Here is a 25,042-nt window from a genome sequence, read left to right as displayed (position 1 = left end):
AAACCTGGCCTGTGTAATTTCTCTGTGCTTGCTCCAGGCCCCCCCCATCCCCCCCCCTGCCCCTTGTCAGAGGCAGAACACCAAAACACAGCTTCTGAGCCTAGTTCACTCCCATGCCTGGGATTTATGAGCAATCTCATCTAGATGGGAACAATGCTATGCTCTCATTGTTTCATTTCCAAAAAATCTATTGAGGTGAAATTCATGAGTCGAGCATTTAACAAAACTGAGCAATCCTAGCATTTAGCCCATTCATGACATCATACGGCTGCCTCCTCTAGTTCTGAATCTGTCTCCCTTCCCTCCCAACCAAAACACCCTCCACCACCATGCTGACAACCACTGGCCACCTTTCTGCCTCTGTGGTTGCACTTATTCTGGATGTTTTATGAGCAGAAGCATACCACAGGGGGCCTTTTGTGTCTGCTCTTCTCACTCAGCATTATGGCCTCAGTAGTACCAGCCACAGCTGCCAAAGTTGGGACTCCTTCAACAGGCACTTGTGGTATATCCATGTAACGGAGTATTACTCAACCTTGATAAAAGGATCAATATCCTGATACATTCCACATACAACATATGCTGAAGGAGAGTAGCTGATTCATGTCTTTATAGCTAAAATATTTTAATTGACAACATTTATATTTATCAAATAAAAATATTATTTTGAAATATATATGCATTGAAGAATGACCAAATGGAGTTAATGGATACATACAACTTTTTAATTTCAAGTACAACTTAGAATCTACTAATAAATCTTATTTTCTTTAAATTTATGTGTATGTGTTCATGAGACTGTTTGAGTCTATGTGCACCATGGGCATGCAGAAGCCCTCGGAGGCCAGAAGAGGACATCAGATGCCCTGGAACTGGAGTTACAGATGACTGGTGAGCTGCCATGTGGGTGCTGGGAATCAAACCTGGGTCCTCTGCTAGAGCAACCAGCGCTCTTAACCACTGAGCCATCTCTCTAGCCCTGTGTAAATGTAAAGAATACAGCACTTTAATGATTGAACCAGGCTGTGCATTAGAATTGCCTGAGCTGATTTTTCCTGAAAACAAACTGACACCAGCCAACATTCCCCCAGCATCATCCATTCCCAATAACCACCTATTCTGTCCTTTGAATGAGAACATGCAGTTAATGGTGGTTAGTTTGATTGCCAACTTTACTGGGTTAAGAACCACCTAGAACATTGGTGAGGTGCAACTTGGGGTCTGTGTGAGGTGTTTCCCAGCAAGATTAACTGTTGGAAGACTCTCTATGAGTGACACCATCTGTGGCCTGGGTTCTCAGACTGAATAGAGAGAGAGAAAGGAGGAAGCCCACTGAGTACCGGCATTCATCTCTGTGCTTCCTGACTGTGGATACAGTCATGTGACCAGCTGCCCTCCTGCTGCCATGACTCCCTCACATGGTGGATTGTATCACTTCAAACCCTGAGCCTAAATAAACTCTTCCTTCCTTGAGTTTATCGGTCAGGTATTTTATGCAGCAACAAGATGAATAACTGATGCATGTAGTGTTCATCCTTCTGTGCCTGGCTTCTGCCACTTATCATAGTATCCTCTAGCTTCATCAATGTTTCCTTCTTACATCTCATGTCTTCTTTGCCTTCTGTCTCTTGCTGGACAATCAGGTCGTCTTGGCTGTTGTAACTGTGATGCAGTGACACAGGAGTAATTTCAGTATTCTTATTTCGTTTCCTTTGGATATACACCCAGTAATGGGATGTTTGAGGAACCTCCATGATGTCTTCCACAGAGACTTTCCTGAACTACATTCTTGCCAATAGTGTGTCAAGGTTCCCTGTATTTCCGTATTCTCTCTAATACACATCTTTTGTCTTTTTTGATAATATTCTATCAGCTGTAAGGTTATTTCACTTTGTGATTTCAACCTGTGTTTCTCTTAGTGATGTCAAGTATTTTTCATGTATCTGTTGGTCATTTATGTCTCAAATGACCCAAAGAGGGTCCCAAAAGCCAGTAAAAGAGTCAGAGGTAGTTCCTTCTCCCACTGTTAGGAGTCCTTCAAGAAGACCAAATGACACAATTGTCACATATGTGCAGAGGGCCTAGGTCAGTCCCATGCATGCTCCCTGGTTGTTAGTTTAGTCCTATGAGCCCAAGTTAGTTAATTTTGTGAATTTTCTTGTGGTTTCCTTCACCCCACTAGTTCCTACCATCCTTCCTTTCTTTCTTCAGCAGAATTCACAGAACTGGTCATCTCCTGTGATCAGGCAAGACTTCCAGTGGAGGGATTAGGACACCAATCCAGCCACAGAACATTGGACCCATGATCTGTTCTGCCTATGGGATGTCATGGGTTAAGAGTGGCACAGAGATTGTGGGAGTGGCCAACCAATGACTGGTCCAGCCTGAGACCCATGCCAGAGAAGTGAGCCCACACCCGACAATGTCTGCAGTGCCAGGACCCAGAGGCTGGATGGCCCAGTGATTTAGGATAGAATCAAACACTACTGGAGAAAAAAAAGTCAATGTAATGATGCCTAATGGTATTCTGCTATGCTCATAGATTGGTGCCTAGCCTAATAGTCATCAGAGAGGTTTCATCCAGCAGCTAGTAGAAACAGATGCAGAGACCCACAGCCAAACATTAGGCTGAGTTCAGGAAATCCTGCTGAAGAAATGTTACTGATTTTTATACATTGATTATGTACCCTGTACATTTACTGTCTTTATTCTAATATATATGTATAAATATACACACATATATACATATATATATGTGTGTGTGTGTATGTGTGAAATCTTTAGGATTTACTGCACATAAGATTGTGCCATCTGAAAATAGAAACAATTTAATATTCTCCTTTTTGAAAACAGGGAGAATTTAATTCCTTCCTTTCGTTGTGGACACCTTTCATTGCTCTTTCTTGTCTAGTTATTCTGCCTGGGACTCTCAGTTCCATGATGAATAGAAGCCACGAGAGTGGGTAAACCTTGCTTTGCACCTCATGTTTCTGCTACAGACGTTTTCTGTAGCAGTTTCCTCCACGATGAAAACCTTCTGTCATGGAAGGAAGCTCATTAATATACAGATGATAAAAGAGAGGTGAGGGCTGGAGAGATGGCTCAGCGGTTAAGAGCACTGGCTGTTCTTCCAGAGGTCATGAGTTTAATTCCCAGCAACCACATGGTGGTTCACAGCCATCTGTAATGAGATCTGGCGCCCTCTTCTGTCATGCAGGCAGAACACGGTATACATAATAAATAAATAAATAAATAAATAAATAAATAAATAAATAAATAAATAAATAAATCTTTAAAAAAAAAAGAGAGGTGAATCTAAGGGGAGGTGAAACATTTCATCCCTCAGGGACACTCAGGAAATAAACAACTCAATAGTTTCAGGAAGTCCCTGAAGCTGACCAGGGTTACTCAGTCCTGCCTTTCTCAAGAATATAGCAGCTATAAGAATGGCCAAGCCAATTAGGAGTGACTCAGGCCAACTGAATTACCTGGAAAAGGCAATCTCCAAGCTGTTGAGATGTCTGTAGGTTGCACAGTGAGCTCCAGGTTTCCAGCTTTTGTGATCTGTCATTCATGCTGGGGTGGGCTTTTGTTGAAGCAGCTGTCTTTGAATCAGTTTTGTTCTTCTGAGCATCCCCTCACCCACTAACTTGTGAGTAAGACCACAGAAGCTCCTTGGTTTACCAAGTTGGACTTGGGTGGCATCCTTACTTTGGTCTGGCACTGGTTCCCTATCTGGGGTGAGTAGATGTTTATCTCCCCAGGAACAGTGTCACACAACAGGAAGGCTTTCTCATTTGTCACAGTTGAGTTTCATGTTAGTTGTGGACTTATCATATATGTCTTTGACGGTAATAATTTTTAAAACTTACAGAGTCTAGCATGGTACTGGATGCAATTAAGTAGCAGTTTAACATAGACAATAATATAGATGAGAGATTTAAGAATGATTATATTTTTCCTATTTGGCATTTTACCTGGTATAAGATGAGCATGTAAATAACACTTTAGATACTCATAGTCCAGGTGGGATGAAGAACTCTGGGCATGCTTGTATCTTGGGGTGCCTGAGTCTTCTCTCTTGATAACCTCCTGGCTTGGACTTGGTATCCAAACTTGGAAAGAGGGGAATAAAGTGACTCCACTGAGCCATTCCTCTTTTGGATAAGATTGGCCTTGAGCTGAGAAAAGGTATGTCTGGAAGTAACTGTGCATTTGCAAGGCTCTTACTCTGATAAGTAACAAAAGATGTGTGGTCATCAGAGTTCCAGGGTACGCCTGGGTGCTGCGGAGGTTTGGATGACAAATGCCCCATTGAGGCTTAAGTGTCTGAGCAGGTGGTCCTCTGTTGGAGGTGGTGTTTGGGGAGGTGGTGCAGCTGGGGGAAGTACGTCACTGGGGGCGGGCCTTGAAAGTTCATAGCCTCCCCCCACTTCCAGTTTGCTTCCTCTGCTTTGTGTCTGTGCTTGAAGATGTGCTCTCAGCTTCCTGTCCCTGCCACATGTCTCCCCCTTGCTGTCCTGCCTCCCGCCATGACGGGCCCTCAGCCCTCTGTAATCATAAACCAAAATAAACTCTTTCACTTGGAGGTTGGTTTTGGGCCTTGTGTTTTATCACAGCCACAGGAAAGGAACCAACACAGGAGCCATTGCTGACAATTGGATTTTCAACAAATGGACTCTACATGTCAATAAAAACACACACCTGTGTTCCTTAGTCATAATTCCTTTATAGTCTTTGTTGTGAATGGAGCCTGGGGCTTTGTACATGGTAAGCAAGGGCTCTATCACTGAGCTACATCCCTAGCCTTCTCTGCAATGATTCTTTGGATTCAAATCTGCTTTGATTTTTCTAACAGGATTTGAAGATATCTTTATTGCCTCTGGTGGACTAAATAAGAAGTTCTCTGAATGTTGTCCATTCTTTCTAATGCAAGAGTGAGGCATGAGACAAAAGAATCAAGAGGAATTACTGGCGCTAGGGGTCACTCTCTGGGTATGTTATTTCAAAAAAAATGTATCACAGGGTGGTTTGCCTAGGCTTCTCCGGTATCTCTTATTTTTAAGGATTTATTTTAATTAAAAATTATGTGTATTTGTGTGTATGTGCATAAGAGTGTGAGGGCTCTTGGAGGTCGGAAGAGGGTGTCTGACCACTGAGCTGAGTTACAGGCAGTTTTGAGCCACTCGGCTTTGGGGCTGTGGTATGAACTCCGTTCTCGCCAAGGGCAGTATACATTTTACCCACCAGCCCCTGCTGACCCCGTTTGACTGATTTCTGCTTTTCAGTGCTGGGGACCAAGAGTCTCAGGCTCACACATTGCGTAAGTGCGGTACCAGCAAGCCATACCTCAAACCCCTAACTTCTTTTAGTCTCCAGCCTCCAGAACCTGCTCTGAGGTGCCTTTCTGAGTTATGGATGTGGAAAAAATCCCAGGGATGATTCTGGGGTCAAGTTTCTAAGGAGACTTCTCACTGAGAGATCTATAAAACCATGCCTATGAATAAATGGGAGTACCAACTACATTTTTACCTGCCTTCCATTGCAGACCACATCTGGGCAATTTTCTGGGCTCACTATTTTGAGCTCGCCAACTACATCATCTGAATGGGAGCTGAGATCCTTCCCATCACTGTCCTGATGGGCAATGACTTCCAAACTACCACCTAGGGAACTTGGCTTCTACAGCACTGTCTGCCAAGTATCCCAGGAGAACACACACTGCCCCAATCACAACAGCATACATACTTGGATGATCCCAGGTGGGGATTCCCAAGCGACTCCCATACATGAAAACCATGGTACCCATCCCTGTGAAGGGTTAGGGTAGTGGTTCTCAACCTGTGGGTCACAACCCCTTTAGGGGGTCGAATGACCCTTTCACAGATGTACTCTAAGAGCACGGGAAAACACAGATAATTACATTATGATTTATAATAGCAAAATTACAGTTATAGAATAGCAATGAAAATAATTATATGGTTGGGAATCACCAACAACAACAAGGAACTGTATTAAAGGGTCACAGCATTAGGAAGGTTGAGAACCACTGGGCTAGGGGGTCGGGGTGATGGGAACATGGGGACTGGCGTGTGGAGTTACCTGTCTGTGGAGCCAAGCTTCGCTTTCATCCTCGTGTTTCTGAAACGGAATTGGAGCATTAGAAAGGGACTTCTGTTTGTTTGCATGCACTGTACAGAGAATGATTTAATTTCATCTACATGGTAACTGTGCTCACTCACACAGAGTGGCCACGGGGGCCTCTCAGTGGAGAGGTAATCCCTGTTCTTCTCTTCGTCCCATACTGTGGCTCATATGCTAGCACAAGTGTCCTTGGGCAAGAAGAATGCCACTGTCCTTAACAAGCAGGGCAATCCACAGCAGTGAGCAGCCCTGCGGAAGCTGATGGCATTTTTAATACTTGGTGGTCACTGGTCACCATTGGCCAGCCTGTGCCCATTTGGCAGCCACACTAGCTGGGTGTGTTTCTACATGGCTATCACCACTGGTCAGGGTATCCCTTTAGGGCAAGCCTCAGGTGCTGCACTGTTTGGAACTGGTGTGTGTGTGTGTGTGTGTGTGTGTGTGTGTGTGTGTGTGTGTATGTGTGTGCGCGTGCACGTGCGTGCTAGTGGACACTGTGAATCAAAATTCCAGTTTACAGTTCCAAGAAACAATCATGGGAAACAAAGCCAGGTAAAAGGGGTCATAGCATGTATGAAAGTTGCTCTCCAGAACTGTGTGCAAAGACATACAAACCCATCATGCCCAAGCACCAGATGACTGCTCTTCTCAGTTGCTGTCACCTGAGGGGCCACCAGCGTGGTGCTTGGTCTGCACCGCCTGTGGCACTGGGAGTGGCCACTCCTTATTCATGGTGGGCATATCAGGACAGGCACAGAAGATGTGGAATTCAGCACAGATGTCCAGCCCTGATCCCTGCCTCACTCACCTTCTCCTCTAGCAAGCCCATCAGAACCACCCAGAGGAAACATCAACCCAATGAGGTAGGTGTCAGAGGCAGGGACAGCTCACTGTGACCTCCTAGAGACGCCCCCGCCCCTCGGCAGTGTGCTGAGAGCTGCCTGATAGAACCCATAGGTCTAAGTGAACCTACAAAAGACTGGTGTTTCTTGCTAGAAAAATAGAAACGTAGGGTCAAAACCGTTTCTGGGAGATCTGCCTGGAGTCTCACTTGGTCTTTTAAATTCAATGTGAGGTGACTTTCTTAGGGCTATGGCTCAGCAACAGGGAGGACAGTCTGCTGCCCTGGCCAGGAGGTAAAGGTGCCCTGGGCTGCCTTTTGTCCTAGACATACTGCTGGTCTGCCTGGACCTGCCTTACCTGAGCTAGGGCACCTGACTCTGGGGTGTTGGACAGGGGAGGGTATGCTTGGGCTGAGTACTTGTAGCTGGGTCAAGTCTTGGGCCTGTCCCCTCCTCCTTTGAGAAACAGAGAATGAGGAGAGTAGTGTTCCTAGCACAGCAGTGGCCAGTGTGAAGGGAAACAGACCCTTGCCTGTGAGGACCCCCAAGGCTGCTGCTCTGATATGCCCAGGGATTTTGTAGCAATATCTGACTTGTCCACCAGGTGGCACCAAACCAGAGGCTGGACATAGCATCAATGACAGGGTTCAGCAGGGTTTCTCATTTCTCCAGCCCAAGGGGCTCCAAGTGATTGGATAGTGCCTTCCATGCTGTGGCCACTCCTCCACCCCCTCCTCTGTCCCCGTACCTTAGTGCAGACACCTGTGGTGGCATCACAGAGGGTCAGGATGGACACGTTCTGGGCCCGGTTCAGCCAGGTCACAGCAACCTTGGTGCTGGTGGCCCACTTCACCATGGTGATGTAATACTCCCTGAAAACACAAACAAGAGTGTGAGCAGGGGCAATGGACACCAGGATCTGGTCACACTCCACTTCTGGATACAGCAGCCGGTGAGTGTAGGTGTGGGGTTCTGAAACGGGGTCATCCAAGAACACATGTGGGTCCAAGCTCCTTATGGAAAGCTGAGTGTCAGGGTGGTCAGTTAACCCTCAGCACCTGCCCTCACCAGCGGGGCCCTGAAACCGAAGATGGGGACACTGGAGCGCCCCACCAGTTTTGAGGGGGGTGTCCTATGCTCTCGCTGGGGCTCTACTGACTTCAATTTCACATCACAGGCCCACCAAAGGCACAACTCTACACAAGCTGATGCATTGGGTAGGTGGGGCGAAGAAGGACCTGGCAGAGAGGCAGGGGTGAGTACTGAGAGTGAGGGAGCAGGGCCCTTGAGTGAGGCAGTACAGGGGATCCTCCGAGGGTTAAGCTTCAGAGGCTCTGAGGCTGGGCTATTGAGGGTTCGGTTCTTTTCTTCACTCTTTAAGGAAAAGGTAGCCAGGGTTAAGGACAATGGCTCTGGCCCTGGGCTTCGGTGAACTTGGTTTGATGTCACATGCTGGATTTTACCCAAACCTGAAAATAGCACCATGCTCAGAGTGGCCTGATGTTAATATTGGGGGTGGGGTGGGGTGGGAGGCTTGTGCTGACGAATTCTATCGCTCAGGACTCTCCAAAGCTGGGGTGCCCCACTTTTCATCAAAAAGGAAGAAGAAAATGTCAAGAAAGTAAGTGCCCCAAATAGGTATCCTCAGGTGACTTCCTAGAATGTTCTAGAAGCCACTAACATGTTCAGCCGCCTGCCTGTCCTCTACAATGAGATCTGCTGTTGAGGATGAACACTCGGTGTTCTTACCAGATCTCTTGTCACAGGCAACAGTGGCACACTCACCAGGCACCCCTGGTGAACTGGAAGCGGCAGAAAGGCTTGAATAAGTGGGCACTTGGAGCCAGGCCTCCCTTAACCAGGAAACCCAACGGCTGATTGTTGCTCATTCCCCAAGTCTACCTGCTGATCAGTTTTCAGTCACTGAACTGATACACAGGTCGAGCACACAGCCTCCAAACAGAAGGTCTGGCTCACTGGGTAGGGGTGAGAGTGGCCCTGGAACTGCCCCACACAGTCCTGGGAACCTCTGAAGGCCTTGTGGGTAAGGAATACATCACATCTACATTCAAACAGGAGGCATTTCTAGACACAAGCAACTCGCATGATTTTAACCTTCTGTGTTCTGAGATTTCTAAAACAAGGCCACTTCTGTTCATGCCATCTGCTCCCCAGCCTGCAGGCCCAGTGGATCTGGGCACAGTGTCTACAGGTTTTGTACCCTCCCATGTCCCCTGTCCTGACACCCGCTGTGAGAGGCAGCATGTCCTTCTAGCTACATACCCCAGAGGTGTGCTCCTGTGTCTCATAGCCTCTCGATGAGGCATGAGAAAATTGAGGAAATGCCCCTACCAGACTGGCCTTCAGGCAAACTTGTGGTACATTTTATTGATTGATAATTGATGTGGAAGGGCCCAGATCACTGTGAAAGGTGTCACCTACAGGTTGGTGGTTCTGGGTGCTGTAAGAAAGCAGACTGAGCCGGGCGGTGGTGGCGCATGCCTTTAATCCCAGCACTCGGGAGGCAGAGCCAGGTGGATCTCTGTGAGTTCGAGGCCAGCCTGGGCTACCAAGTGAGTTCCAGGAAAGGCACAAAGCTACACAGAGAAACCCTGTCTCGAAAAACCAAAAAAAAAAAAAAAAAAAAAGCAGACTGAGCAAGCCACAAGGAGCAGGCCAGTACGGAGTACTCCTCCATGGCCCCTGCTTCAGTTCCCGCCTCCATACTCCTGCCTGAGTTCCTGCCCTGACTTCCCTGGATGGCAGATTAAGAGCTGGAAGGTGAAATAAACCCTTTCCTTCCCAAGTTGCTTTGCTCATGATGTTTTATCACACCAGCAGAAACCAAAACCAAGACATCAGATAAAAGGGTCAGGCCCAGGAATGTGTGCCCAAAGTCCCAATATTGGGGGTAGGGGGCTCCCTGGGACATGTGGTCAGCCAGTATGAACTAGCAAGCTCCAGATTTAGAAGAGACTATGTCTCAAAAAATTAAGATAGCAAGTAATTGAAAAAAAATACCTGATGCTGACTGGCCTCCACACACATGTGTACACATTTGCATACATGCATGTGTGCACACACATGAATTCACCTCCATACTCACCCATTTACCCTCACATACTTGTGCACACACATGCGCACACATGTACTCACTGCTACATGTATACATATACACACACAGATGGAGGTCAGCAGCTTGAAGGGCCCTGGGGATGAATGTGTGCTAATGACCTCCTGGGAATTGCTGTGCACAGGCAGTCAGGGAGTGGGTGGGAAGGCACATATAACCATCTCTTACTGCCAGCAACACTACTCCTGTGGGGGATGAAGGAGAGAGATCCAGGGCTCTGGGAGGATTGCCTCTCTCATGGCCTTCACACTAATGAGGGACCTGTGCCTGTTTTGAATGTTGGCACATTCACTCTGCACCTCTTTGGCTATATGAAAATTCCCTGCACTAGTAGCTAAAGGCAGTGGCCCTTATTCCAAACTTCCTATTCCTGATTTATATATGAAGTACCGGAAAGAGACGGATGAACACAACCTCCCTTCTGGAAAGCAACTCATCAGTGGGACTTGTGGAACAGTCACCAAAAAGTGTCCTCAAGCTGCATGCTATGGGTGGGACTGGGCTGGGCTGGGCACTTCTGGAACAAGTCATCAAGAAGTATCACCACCCCTTGATTCAGGGCTCAGGGAACATGGCAGAAGAGGGGGGAGAACATAAGAGCTGATCGGGGAGGGGAGTTGTGGAATGCTGACTTCTGGGCACGATGATGTTGCAAACACCAACTCACAGCAGCTGTGCTTGCCTGACAAGATCAAGCCAGCCAGCGTCCCAGCTAGGGGAGAGGCCCCCACGTCCCCATCCTTGGCAGATAAACTATTAGCCACTGAGGGCTGGGAGGGAGTCACTCTGGGGATGTGACTGTTAACAGGCCGCCCATGCCCCAGTGGGTAGCCATGTATGCTTGCACCTACAGGCAACATAAATCAGACTCGGGGTTACTGGAAACAACATGAAAGGACATGGACTCAGGAGGGTGACGGTGCGGGGGCACTAGTGGGCGCTAGAGGGAGACAGTGGTGGGTAGAGACGAACACAATACATTGTATAAATATATGGAATTTTCATCAAACCATAGGTCTCTACTTCCAGCCCTGCCCCTCATCCATGTCCTTTGAATGTGTGTAGATGCTTTGGTAGACAGATGCAGTGCTATGGAATGAAAAGAAAGCAGGAAGTCGTTAAGGGACAGGACAAAGCTAGATGGGAAGTGTAACCCTTCTGAGGAAGTTGCGGCTGGACCTGGCACAGAAGGGATGCAGCTTGTTTGCTGACTCCTCATCTCCTCTCATTAAATTTTCTGGACAAATGTCCATGGATACAGTATGGACTGCTTCTTATTCCTGTGGCTCAGCCAGCTTTGTTGAACCTGTTGTCAACATTCACATCTGGAGTTTCCATCTCCTTTGGGCAAATTTCCAGATTTCTTTGAGTGCTCAAGGAGTACACTTCCATTTTTTTTTATAGGAGTTTCGCCTAGTGCCTGCAGAGACTAGAAGAGGGCATTAGTTCCCCTGGAACTGGAGTTACAGATGGTTGTGAGCCACCATGTGGGTGCTGGGAATGGAACCCGGGTCCTCTGGAAGAGCAGCAAGTGCTCTTAACTGCAGAGCCATCTCTCCAGCCCTGGGTGCTTCCTGAAGCCTGCTTCATGGATGCACTTGTGAGTGCTGAGAGTGTATTCTCATGTCACTACCTCACTGACGGCAGAAGAGTTCTTCTTTTCACCCCCTTCCCTTGCAAAAATCATTCTGCTGGACTCAAGTTGGAAAGGTTTCTGATGGTCTCTCCATGCTAAAGGATGCTCTTCACTCACAGTTACTCTAAGAGCACTCAGGGCAGATGCTGTGGACGGCAGGGTTCTACTTAAGTAAATTGATGGGCAGGCACTGGCTCACAGGTTGGGTGGAGGCTGGATGAGCAGGCCTTTAACTTTAGCTCAGGGACTGATGTTATGGAGGGAAGCAGGCTGTGCCTGGGAGCCTAAGGGAAGGGCACTTGCAGTCTGGCTAAGGAGGTGCCTTCAGCTCAGAGCACAGAGGAGCTTGCTGGTGAGCAGTGGATGAATTTTTGATTAGCCCACTTGTTTACCATAAAATATGAATGGGTATTGATTCTCTCACAGGGATTAATGTGCCAAGTCACTTTTTGGTATTTCTGATTCTGGCACAGGCTCTGACAGCCTGTGGCAATAAAGGGCAAAGGGAACAAAGTCTCGTGACACAAAGAGCTTGCAGTTAACTCTGGCATCTTAAAGCAATGTTTATTTCATGGACCAAGCTGGAAGAGAATGCACTGTGAGAGGGCAATTTGTTTGTAAAGGGATGCGCTTTAGTAGAGGGCAGCTTTGAGCAAGCTGCCATAACACTGAGCACAACGCTGCCTGCAATGGAGTTCACGGTCCTGTCTGGGTCTTCCTCAGAGTCATTGTGCAACTATTAAGATGTATGCAGGCCGAGGGCATTGCAGAAAACAGAGAAGTAACACATTCAAACAGATGGCTATTCAATACCTCTCCATACTTTCTCTTTCACTGAGATGGTTCTCTCTTTTTTCTATCAGAGGGGCTGGAGACACAGCAGGGCTGCCTGTCAGGGTGTGTTTACAGAGAACAGGTTTACAGAGAACACACCGTGGCACTTATGGGTTCTTTATTTAACAGTTAGTGATGCAGCAGTGAAAGTGTCCATTGTAGAGGAGTGACAGAGTCATTTTTTTTTTAAAAAAATATTTATTTATTTATTATGTATGCAGTATTCTGTCTGCATGTATGCCTGCAGGCCAGAAGAGGGCACCAGATCTCAATACAGATGGTTGTGAGCCACCATGTGGTTGCTGGGAATTGAACTCAGGACCTCTGGAAGAGCAGCCAGTGCTCTTAACCTCTGAGCCATCTCTCCAGCCCCCAGAGTCATTTTTATGGAAGCCCTCTCTGTATTCTACTTTAATGTAGTCAAAGTTTATTCGTTTGTTTACCATACTGTCCATCCATCCATCCATCCATCCATCCATCCATCCATCCACTCATAATACTCTTATCTGTCTATCATCTGTTATTCATTTATTGTCATCTACTTTCCATTTATCCATCCATCCATCCATCCACCCACCCATTCATCCATCCATTTGCTAACTCATCCAATACACTTGCTCAATTAACCTTTCCATCTTGTATCTATCCATCTTCTCTCATTCCAATCCATCTTTCACTTATGTATTAATCTATCCATCCTGTCATTTATCCATTCATCCATCCATCCACTCATCTATTCCAGTCCTTCCAAGCCAATCCATCTATTCAGTCATCCAATCCATTTATTAATTCATCCAATCCAATCCATCACATTCATCTATCTTCTACTGTCCACCAATCTAATTAATTCCACACATCCTTACACCCTTCCAACCTACCAATCTATCTACTACCCATCTATCTACCCATCCATCACACATCTATCCACACAGGCTCATATATCAACCTATCCACTGTCCACCAATATGTATTAGGCATTTCCTGGGCAAATTACCGGTGTCATATGAGGGCATGCTGAGTGTTTCCTATGTGTTCCTGCAGGTGCCCTTTGCTTCCTCCATTCTGCTCTGTATTTGTGTCAGGGCTCACCTGTATGGATGGTGTGATGGTCTGAATGAGAATGTTCCCTCATACCCTCATATATTTGAATGTTTGGTTCTAGCTGGTGGACTATTTAGGAAGGATTAGGAGGTGTGACCTTGTCAGAAGAAGTGTGTCACTGAAAGTGGACTTTGAGATTTCAAAAACCTATGCCAGTAATAGTCCCGTTCTCTCTCTGCTTGTAACTTTTGCATCATATGTGAGCTCTTAGCTACTGCTCCAGAGCCATGCCGTCTTGCCTGCTACCACATTTCCCGCCATGGTGATCCTGGACTAACTCTGAAACTGTAAGCAAGCCTCAATTAAATGCTGATGTAACTAAGACAGATGGCATCAGGGTTCTGACTGCCCTATAGGGGACTTTCAAGAGGCTAAAGAGGAGGGAGAAAGATGGTGGTATTTATTTCTGTGGCTCCCTCCTCACAGTCCTCCATCAACCAAAGGTCCCAGCCTATTGGTAGCTTGCTCCATTTGGCTCTCTCTGCCCTTGTGACCCAGTTAGAATACCCCCTCCCCCTTTCCCCAGCACTGAGATGACAACAGAGCCCCTGTTGTTATAGGTCATGGGCACTACAGCTTCCTGGGGTCTCCTGGTCCAGCTCACTTATTTTTAAGAAGCAGCTTTGTAATACTGTGGAGTTAAGCACATTTGAGGGCTGTCTTTTCTCTTCTGGAGCATAGTCTGATATACAGAGGGATTAAGATATGTCTGGTCACAGCTGCCCCTTTTGACAAATGCCTCACCAAAGAAAATGTTAGCCCTTGAGGGTAAATGCTGGAGTCTTTAACATATCAGGTGAATTTCTGAGCCCCGTGGACTCTGAGCCTCAAGGACTCAGGTCCCTTTTTTCACAGATGAAGAACACAGAGAGTGGCTTCCGAGGCACAGCAAGATCTCTGCAGCTCCCAGAGAGGGCATCACTGATGCTCAGCCTGACACCAGCTTCATGACACCATCTTGTTGCCAAGGAAACATCTGCACTTAGTCATGCTGGGCTGTGAATAGCCTGTAGACACCTGCTTGCTGTCAAGGCTACTTGAGTAACTCTTCACATCTTCCCTCTGTGAGGGTGGGAGGAGGAGGTCTGGTGTCTGGCTTTTGTCTCCTGTTTCAAATTCCTCCACTCTGGCTGTGACTCTAGATCATATGCTCAGCTCCATCCTGATGCCACCCTGTTCATATCCACCCTGGCCACTGGGAATTTGCTCACTCTGATCTGCTGGGGTCCACTGAATACATATTGTCTTAGTTAGGGTTTCTATTGCTGTGAAGAGACACCATGACCATGGCAACTCTTATAAAGGAAAACATTTAATTAGGGGCAGCTTACAGTTTCAGAGATTTATGGCAGCATCAGGCAGACATGGTGCTGGAGAAGGAGCTGAGAGTTCTACACCTTGATCCACAGGCAACAAGAAGTAAACTGGGACACTGAGTGTAGCCTGAGCATAGGAGACCTCAAAGCTCACCCCCACAGTGACACACTTCTTCCAACAAGGCCACACCTCCTAATAGTGTCACTCCCTTTGGGGGCCATTTTCTTTCAGACCACTACACATACCTTCCATGCTTGATCTTAAGTTAGTGTTCCACTGTGGCTGACTTGGTGCTCACAATGCCTGCTGGCTGACTCAGTACTCACAATGCCTGCTGGCTGACTCGGTGCTCACAGTGCCTGCTGACTGACTCAGTGCTCACAATGCCTGCTGGCTAACTCGGTGTTCACAGTGCCTGCTGGCTGACTCTGTGCTCACAGTGCCTGCTGGCTGACTTGGTGCTCACAATGCCTGCTGGCTGACTCAGTGTTCACAGTGCCTGCTGGCTGACTCAGTGTTCACAGTGCCTGCTGGCTGACTCTGCTCATAGTGCCTGCTGCCTGACTCGGTACTCACAGTGCTCACTGTGCTTGCTCGATACCTCTGCTGTGTCAATCTTTGTCAAGACCCTCTGTTCAATACAGGGCCTACAGTCTTGCTTATCACAACCCGAGTATGCATGGAAAAGCAGGGCCTGCCCACCCAGTGACTGAGCACTTACAGACCTCATCAGAGCCCATGGGCCATTCATTTCCCTTGCTAACCCAACTTCTTTATGATGCTGTGGTCCTCTGCAGGCCCTTGCCCTCAGAGAAAACTTTCTTTTAAAGATTTATTCATTTATTATGGAAACATTTCTTGTTTCTGATGTCACTTGCTCACTGACTCCCAAGTTTGGAGTATTCTCCCTATACTTTCTTCTGCTTAAAAAACTCTTTATGTGTATGGGTATTTTGCCTGCATGAGTATGTGCACCATGAGTATACAGTGCCCACAGAGGCCAGAATGGAGCATCAGATTCCCTGGGACTGGAATTAAGGATGGTTGTGAGTTGTCAGGCAGGTGCTGGAATTGAACTTGTGTCTTCTGGAAGAGAAGCAAGTTCTCTTAACCACTGAGTTATCTCTTAGACTCGCTGAGTTGCTTTTATGAGATGGTCACATACTATTTCATTGGTTTTCCCTGGTATGAGGACTCCAGTGTGACGATGCTTATAAGGCATTGGGACAGCCAATCTCTCAGATGGCCTGTGGGCTCTTTACCCCTCAGATTACAGTCATCTTCTTCTGCCGAGGCTGTGGATTCCTAGGAGCACTCCACCAGGCATAGGGTCCTGAGAGGAGGACATGGCTATGTTGGGTAGCTCTTTGGCAGGGCTCATCATAGCAAAGATAGAGAATTCCTGGGAATGGGATAGTCAGCAAGGCCCTTGGCCCTCAGCTCAGAAGACAACGTGCTGCAGCTGTTTCCTGGTGACAGGAAGAAACCTGCTCACAGACGAGTCCTTGAACAAGCCTGCTTTTCACTAATCAAACCTTCCCAGTGTCCCTGCTGGTGGCACTGAGAACATCGGGCCTACAGTAAGCATTTTGAATATGTGTCCTGACCATGACAATCTGCGGGGACTTCAGGGAACTCTGCTTCCAGAGGGACCTGAGAGCCAGGTAGGAGCTCAGGTGGCAATGGACTCCGGCTTTAGAGACCCAGGCCCGGCCCTGTAATAGATTAGGGGTGTCTTTAGCAGTCACTTGCCTTGTTTTGGGTCTCTGTAAGTCGTGGTGTGTGTGTGTGTGTGTGTGTGTGTGTGTGTGTGTGTGTGTGTTTAATGTAAGAGAAGTGAGGAACCTTTAGAAGCCCTAGGAGTATCAGGACCCTTGAGATGGGAAGGCAGTAGGAAGATGGAAGCAAAACACTGGCCTGCTGTTGGCAGACAGCGGGTGTTCGTCCATTCTCCCATGCCTCAGTGCATGCAGACATGTTTAAAGACAAACCGCAGACCAGATCCTGTCAAGGCCTGTTCTCTTGCAGATACCCTCAAACCGGTGTACTGGTTTGCTAGCGGTGGCCCAGGGGAGAAGACTAGCTGTCACTCCAGCCCTTTGTGTTCACCATCAACCGACTCACCAGCCCTGCAACACAGCCTGGAAAAAACCTCCTCCAGAACGCTGCCGACACACTCAGACGTCAACGCCTCTTTGTGCTGATGTCTACTCTATTCACAGGCCTGCCAAAGAGCTCATCATTCACTACTGTCTCCCGACAACATCCTCAGGATGCCCGTGACACCCGAGTCACAGCAACGAGTGCCAGACTTTCCCTGTTTCTCCCTTGAAGATGCATCTGAGGAGACTTCTGAGACTCCAATTTCCAATTTCTATGAGCTAGGCCTTTTAAACAGTGAAGACGCCTAATCCCGTTGTTGGCAGTGACTCCATGAAAGCGTTGGCAGTGAATTGACAAAGGTTTCTCACTGCCCAGCCTGGAATGACTACACCATTCCCATCACCAATAAGAGCTTGCGTAGACAGGACCCACCTTGCGTAGACAGGACCCACCACAGTGTGGCGCTGTGTCTAAACTGGAAAGGAGGAAGGCCGGGTTTCACACGTGGGTTAGCACAGGCTGCTCTATGGGTACTGCGTGTGGAGGAGGAGCTGGCGGCAGAGAAGACTTGCCAGTGTCAGCTGCTCAGGAAACACAGTTGCACAGCAAGTCCCTGTGCACAGTCTGAGAGTACAGTACAGTACATGCTAGATACACACTCATATACGCTCACAATCTCTGCACCGCTCCCGGGAAAAACAGGGATCTGTATCTACACTTGTATCTACAATACATCCCTGTCTCTTATTCCTTATTTCCATCTATATCCAGAACCACATGTCTATCCATGTTTTTAAATATTCCATAATTTCAAAAAGATTTATTTATTTATTTTATGTGTATGGAGTGCTTGTATGAATTATGTGTGCCCCAGGGCCAGTCTCAGTTTTCCTTGACACAAGTTTCTCAAGACGACTCTGCTGCTGGCAGGTTCCTGAGGTGTCTGTGAGGTGCTCTCAATACCTCCACACGATCCCCTCTCGCTCCCACATGTGGCTCCTGCCCTGTCTCTTCACAGCCCACAGAAGGGTGCTGTCACAGCTTTGGGGACTGTGCATTTCCATGGGGACTCCTCATTGCTTAAGTGCTTAATGCAGTACACGGCACCTAGGAAAATGAGGGCATGGGAGCCACGCGGAAAGACTCACAGGGCCAGCATAACACAGAGAAGCCAGGATGGGCGGAGGCAAAGAATGTTGGGGAAACTGAGGCAGTGCCTCGTGTCTTCTCTGCCCTGTGTCTGCCTGCTGACTGCCGGCCTGCATTCCCAGGACTCCTGGTTACTTCTTCCTCTATTTTTAAGGGCATTAAGATTTCTTAGAATCGTATGTGTGTGTGCATGAATACCATAGTGTACATGTGGAGGTCCAGAAGACAATTTTTGTGAGTCAGTTCTGGAACAAACTAAGGTCTTTAGGCTTCATTGCAAGCATCTTTACCCATAGTGCTCATCTCACGGCCCCACCTCAAGGCATTTAAAAAGTCCCCTTTATACCCTGCATAATGCAAGTGTCTTATTTCACTTTATAATTTTAAAGTATTACTCTTTTTATTTTTTTTTTTTTGTCTCTGTATGTGCATGCCACATGTGTGGGGATGCCTATGGAGGCCAGAAGAGGGTGACAGAGTCCCCTGGAACTGGAGTCACAGGTAGTTGTGAGCCACCCGACCGGTGTGCTTGGAACCAAACTCCTGGTCCTCTGGAAGAGCAGCAAGCTCTCTTACTCACTAGCCGTTTCTCCAGCCCCCCATTTCACTGTTTCTTGATGGAGGATGTCACCAATGTCTAATACTAAAACATTAGCCTCCATCCTCAGAAAAGAATCAGCACAAATGAAGAAATCTACCTCAAAATTCCATGTAAATAGGAACTTTGGTTCTAATATTTAAATGAACTTACTTATTCAGCAAATGTGTCCTGAACTGAAATAACACACCACTGCCTGTTGCAGAATGGTAGTATAGACTTGTGTGTGTGTGTGTGTGTGTGTGTGTGTGTGTGTGTGTGCTCGTGCGCACGCGCACACGTGTGTGTGTGTGTGTGTGTGTGTGTGTGTGTGTGTGTGCATCCCTGCCTCAACCATTCCACATTGCAGTGGGGGGCAGAAACTGGAACAAGTCAATAAAGAAAAGCCGGCTCTCCAGATCCCCTGGTTCTGAAGGGGAGAGCAGGTGACCTTGAGCTCTCAAAAAGGGCTTTCAGGGCATAGAAGATCCTAGCAATGGACTTGGGAGGGGGGTTGCTAGAGTGATCCGTCCAGCAGAAGGTTTGAGTGACTGAGTGTTCAGGCTGTCATAGAAGCTGTCCTTTTCCTCCATGAGGGGGGAAGCTGCAGATGCTCTGAGCAGGGGCCTCATGACCCGAGGTGGCTCAAATGTCACTCCAGCTACTGTTTGCAGATGTAGTAGGTAGGGAAGCAGGAGAGTGACAGGCCATGGGGGCGATGCTGCTAGGCAGAAGGAAGGATGTGAAGGAGGAGCAGATTCCTGCTGCAGTCAAGGGCAATCAGGCCTCTGTTCAAGGTGAAGATGGAGTAGCCTAGACCAGGATGGGAAAGCTGCAGGGCCTGGGTGTAGGAAGGGGACCAGGCATTCCAGCTTACAAAAGACTGTCCAGTTTCAGATGCCATTTAGAAATGGTTGACGACCTCATCCAGCCCTCCTGCAGAGGCCAATGAGATTGTGCAAAATCATGAGGAGCGTCCCTTCCTGTGTTGACTGCTTTTGACTGACTGGGCAACTTTCAGTCCTGTTGGTGTAGGGGAATCTTCTGGACTCTGCCTGCTGGACCAGCAGGAACCCAATAAGTTCAGTGCTATATGTCTGCCCAGTGTTCTCTAGATATTTAGTTTCTCAAATGGCACCTGGACCCATTTGAACACTTCCTTGCATCCTTTGTTAACTCTGGAGGTAAATTAAACATTCAGCTCAAGGCCCTGTCTCACCTGGGAACCATAATTTGACCACTTAATTGATAATGTCCAGAGGTGATGCTAGGCAGCCAGTTAGCTACATGAACATGAACTTCTTTGACAAGCAGGGGACTTTTGAGGGGAGAGATGTGGCCTGCAGGGAATACTTACAGCCAGGGGATTGATGACTGCATGGGTCAGGGCTGTGCTCCCTGCATCACTTCCTAAAGTTTCCAGAGCTGCCCATAAGACTGCACACATCTGTGATGGGCACCTCCCTCCATTTGACGGAGGAGAGAACAAGCAAGAGAGGCTGGAAATGGCTGAGGCCGGGGGACTGAATCCAGTCAGTTGGCAGGGAACCTCATTTCATACCAGGGCTTCTCTGGTTGGAGCTTTGCTGATGCCAGGAGACCTCCTCCATTCATGGCTAGGGGTAGGGAGAGAGGGATCAGGGTGGACCCAGGACTCCAGGATGCATAGGGCAGCCCCACAACAAGACTCATCAGGCCCAAGATTTTGTTTGTGTCAAGGCTGAGAAATTCTGGTCTAGCCTGTGACATGGTTATCTCCAGGCAAATGGCCTCTTCCACACAACTTCATGATTCTTCTCAGGTCCACAGTTGTTTACATGTTTATAAGGCTTTGCCTGATGTCTGTTTCACCCTCTACACTCTAGGCTTCATGCTCACTCACTACTAAATTCTTAGTTCTGGGCAGAATGACAGGCAAATACTGTGTGCTCACACTGAGACTGCATTCTGATACATCTGTGTGCCTCTAGCAGGGCTAGACAGATGGCTCAGAGGCTAAGAGTGCTTGCTGATCTTGGAGAGGACCTCAGTTTGGTTCCTAGCACCCACATGGTGGCTCACAACCATCTGTGATTCCCATCCCAGGGCCTCTGGCCCCATCTTCTGGCTTCTGTAGGTACTGCATGCATGTGGTGCACATATGTCTATGCAGGCAAAAACACTCACATGCATGAAATAAAAACAAATAAATTTAAAAAAATCTCAACGAAGTGTGACAGAGAATCAGTAGGTGGAGTGGCATCCGTGTTACAAATTTGTGTTACTCACGAAGCGTGTTATTGCATTTAGCTTAAGAAATTAGAGCAAGCAGAAGACCTGAAAGCCAGCCTTCAAACTTCAAGTCCTGACTGCAGCTAATTTTTCATTGTCCTTGAAGCTAATCAAGCCTGTGGAAACAGCATCACCAAATTGACTAAACGAGACTCCCAATTAACTCAAACAGATGGCTGAAATTTTCCAGGTGACTTTCCATATTAATTCAGCATGTTGGCTGGACCAGGCCCCTGGAGGCTTGGCAGAGATTGGCTGAGAAGGAAATGATGACATAGAGGGATCTTCTTCAGGAGAGATGAGGAGACAACAACCTGAGCTGTTTTATCTCAGCCAAAAAAACCCCATCATCAGCCAAATTGACTGGTCTTCCTCAACCAGTGCACATGGAGCGGGGACTGCCCAGTGATGGGCCACCAGAGACCTGCCTGCCCTAGGAAGCTGTGTGGGCTCAGGTTTATGAGAACTCAGGCAGGGGTACCTAATGCTGTCTGGCAAGGGCTCAGACCCCAAGTGCCCAAGGCCCCTGCACAATTCTACTGGGTTCCACCATCTTCCCTTCTGGCCCTGTCTACTGATGTCAAATGAGTGCTCTTGCTGGGTGACTCTCCGTGGGAGTGAAGAAAACTATACATTAGGGGAAAGGGGGGTGCTACGTCAGGAAGAGGAGAGTGGAGGGTGAGCATGTGGTGGAGAACCCTCCCCAGGGGAGTGAGAGCCAAGCACTTGCCCTTCCAGAAACTGTCAGAAACTTCTAATAATGTGGAGATTTGCAAGTGACTGAAACATGAAGGCCCAGGCTAACTATATGGCAGACTTTGGCTTGGGTCTCCAGACTGGGTGTTCTCAGCTCAAACAGCTCCATTTATAGACATGCTGAGCCTTAGATGTGCGGGGCCTGGGATACTGTACTCCCTCTCTCTCACCAGAGAGGTACAATGACTACGGAACTGGACTCTCGATGGTATCAGTCCCCAGACTGCTTGACTCTAAGGGCGAAGTGGATAATCAAATCATGTCACTTAGATGGATTCCCATTTTTCCGATTTAACTAGAAAATCTGTAGATGTTGGTAGAGATTGGCCAACATGATTTTCCACAGGCCCTTTGAAGCACATGGCTGCTACCCACTGGGAGGTCTGACCTTCTTAGAGAAGGACTCATCAGGCAGTTATAGGAGCTGGTCAGCTAGAGGTCCTCTAAAATCCTGAAAATGGGATGTTGCTCCCTGAAATCTGGTTCCAGGATTTTCTTGTACTTGGTCATCTAGAGGATGTCATCTGTCTGCTGTGCAAATGCTGAGACAGGGGCTGACCTGACATGCTTTTCCAGAGGACCCTCCCTCCCATGGGGCAGGTTATCTGCCCTGATATAAGGTAAGGAATAAAGGTATATGCTGCCTGATGCTCCCACTTTATTTTCCCTAGGAAAGCAAACCACACATCAGCAAGGAAGGCTGGAAGAACAAAGTCTTGGAAGCTAGCCAGTGCTACAAGAGAGCCCATTCTGGAGATGCTACAATAATCACTCCTCTTTGATTTTTTTCCTAACCCAGTGGTGCAAGAAACCAACCTCATGCGGGGGTCATCAGGTGGTATCATCTCCAGGTCGTGGGTTGGTCCGCTCAAGCCGATGACGTGGAGGGAGATGCTGGGGTTTTCACTGCCAGCCTGTAAAGCGAAGGGACAGAGCTGTGAGGGAGCAGTGTGAGTGAGTGGCCATAAGGTCTGGAGCCCCCCTTGGCTTTGCAACATCTCGTCTGGAAGACTCATATCTGGGCACTGTGGAGCTTGATACTAAAGACCATAACTTACGTTGAGGACAGATCAGTGTGTGTGTGTGTGTGTGTGTGTGTGTGTGTGTGTGTGTCCATATATGTGTATGTTTGCAATGTTTGGAGGTCAGAGGACAACACTGGGTGTTAAGCATCCTTAGTTGCCATCCCCTTTCTTTTCTTGTGACAGCGTCTCTCACGGGTCTGGAGCCCACCAAAGCTGGCTTATCGGTAAGCCTTGGGGATTTTGTCTTTGCCTCCTCAGTGCTAGGGTTACAACTATATCCCACCACACCCAGATTTTTATGTGGGGATCAAACTCTAGGCCTAATGCTTACACGACAAGTATTTTACCAACTGAGTTCTCTCTTAGGCCTAATATACAGAACTTTTAGGGGACAAAGAGATATCTGGGTCAGCGCTGCCTTCCCAGAGCTTGTCATCTCCCCATTCCTCCCAGTTCACTCAGCCTGCCAGTGTCAGGGGGTGCTTGGTCAGCCATGAGAGGAAAGAAAACTACGCAGGAGGGCAGAGAGAGGGGCAGGGTCATGGACACGAGAGTGGGACATGCATAGTTGGTATGGAACACTGATCTGAGGGTCACAGCTCACAGGAGTGTCTTCTTCAGTAAGGAGCCGCAGTCCTGATCAGTTTCAGGCATCCTCTCTCTCTGGAGAACAAATTCTGGACTGAGAGGGGCTGGGAGAGACGTGGCTCATCAGGGCTGCTGTGCCCTGATGTCCTCATCCTCTCTGTACATTTAGGCTAGAAGGAATCTGTCCCACAGCAAGGAACAAGCTGGCAGCTGTACAACTCAGGGCTCTGACTGGGAGTAGGAAAGAACAGGGCAGTAACCCCAGAACTCTGTCCGTCAGTCTGTGGAATTTCTGTTAAAACATGAGACCCCAAGTCCTGAGCAAGATTTCACTTTCTAACTCCTGGTTGAGAGCACATGTCCCATAGCACACTGCCAAATCAAGGAACCTATTAGATTTTAGGTTGTCACTTATAACGACACCTGTAAGGATATATGTATGTGTATGTATATATGTGTGCACATGTATGTATGAGTGGTGTGTATGTGTATGGCTGGGGTGTGTGTGTGTGTGTGTGTGTGTGTGTGTGTGTGTGTGTGTGTGCATGTGTATATTAGGGGATATAGAGGGACTAGGGAATTTGGACTTAGTCTTATATACTATCTTTAACTGAGTCCAGCTAACCTGCACTTTGCATTATAATGGAGACTGGTGGGGAAAAGAGCAGAGATACCCAGTCAATGGCAAATCTATGCTAGGCTGTCCTAGGAGAGGAAAGGAGACAAGGCTGTGTCCTCGGCGACTCATGTTCCTCCACTTTGGGACCCCAACAGGCGCTGACCATACTCCCCAAAGGCTACTGGTGGGAGTCTGTACCACCAGATGGACTGAATGAGTCACCCCAAATCCCTATGCTGGAGTTCTTGCCCTAGGTGGGTGATATTTGGAAGTGTGCTCTTGGAGTGGTGATTAGGGTGGATGAGGTCATGTGGGTGGGGCCCCATGATGGCATTAGGTCATTAAGATACCAGAGCTCTCATATCTGCCTTGTGAAGAAATAATGGGGGTGTGGCACAATTGGTAGAGTGCTTGCCCAGCACACACAGAGCACTGTGCTCAATCTCCAGCGCTGTGTAAACTAGGCATGGTGATGCATGCCTGTAATCCCAGCACTTGAGAGGTAGAGGATCAAAAGTTCAAGGTCATCCTCAGCTACACAGAGAGTTCCAGATGAGCCTGGGACAGTTGAGACTCTGTTTTAAAGAATGGTACTCAAGAGAAGGCATTAGTCTGCCAACAAGGAAGAGAATCTTCACCAGGACCTGGATCACCAGCACCCCAATTTCAGACGTCCAACCTCTGTGAGGACACTACTGTGGTCAAAGTTGCCTAAGTCGGTGATATTCTGTTTGGCAGCTGGAACAGACAAGCTCACTAGGTGTTTGCTTCCTCTGGCTCATGTTTTTGGGAACCATGTGGAGCCCATATACTTCATTCTCATCATGGGTCCTTCACAGGCCCAGGGACTTCTCACAGTATGGGAGCATGAACTGCTAGCTTTTAGATGAACCAGGTGGGTGAGGAGGCCTCAGCTCACACATTCCCTGGCAGAGGCAGGATGTGGG

At 47.8% G+C, this 25,042-nt stretch overlaps 1 protein-coding gene across 2 annotated transcripts in view; it reads right to left on the bottom strand.

The window, feature by feature from the left end:
• The window catches only part of Dpp6 (dipeptidyl peptidase like 6), a 656,578-nt gene that overhangs the window by 66,823 nt on the left and 564,713 nt on the right, over window positions 1-25,042 (bottom strand). For both annotated transcript variants that reach the window (XM_059257772.1, XM_059257773.1), the window contains exons 10-12: window positions 22,680-22,777; window positions 7,735-7,858; window positions 6,103-6,141 (exon numbers count right to left, since the gene is read on the bottom strand). In XM_059257772.1, coding sequence (XP_059113755.1) covers window positions 6,103-6,141; window positions 7,735-7,858; window positions 22,680-22,777 — 261 coding nt within the window. The remainder of the gene's footprint in view (window positions 1-6,102; window positions 6,142-7,734; window positions 7,859-22,679; window positions 22,778-25,042) is intronic.

The sequence above is a fragment of the Peromyscus eremicus genome, chromosome 3 (genome assembly GCF_949786415.1).
Source record: "Peromyscus eremicus chromosome 3, PerEre_H2_v1, whole genome shotgun sequence".
Taxonomy (NCBI): domain Eukaryota; kingdom Metazoa; phylum Chordata; class Mammalia; order Rodentia; family Cricetidae; genus Peromyscus; species Peromyscus eremicus.
The sequence above is the reverse complement of the archived record's forward strand: the minus strand, read 5'-3'. Positions and strand labels throughout refer to the sequence as shown.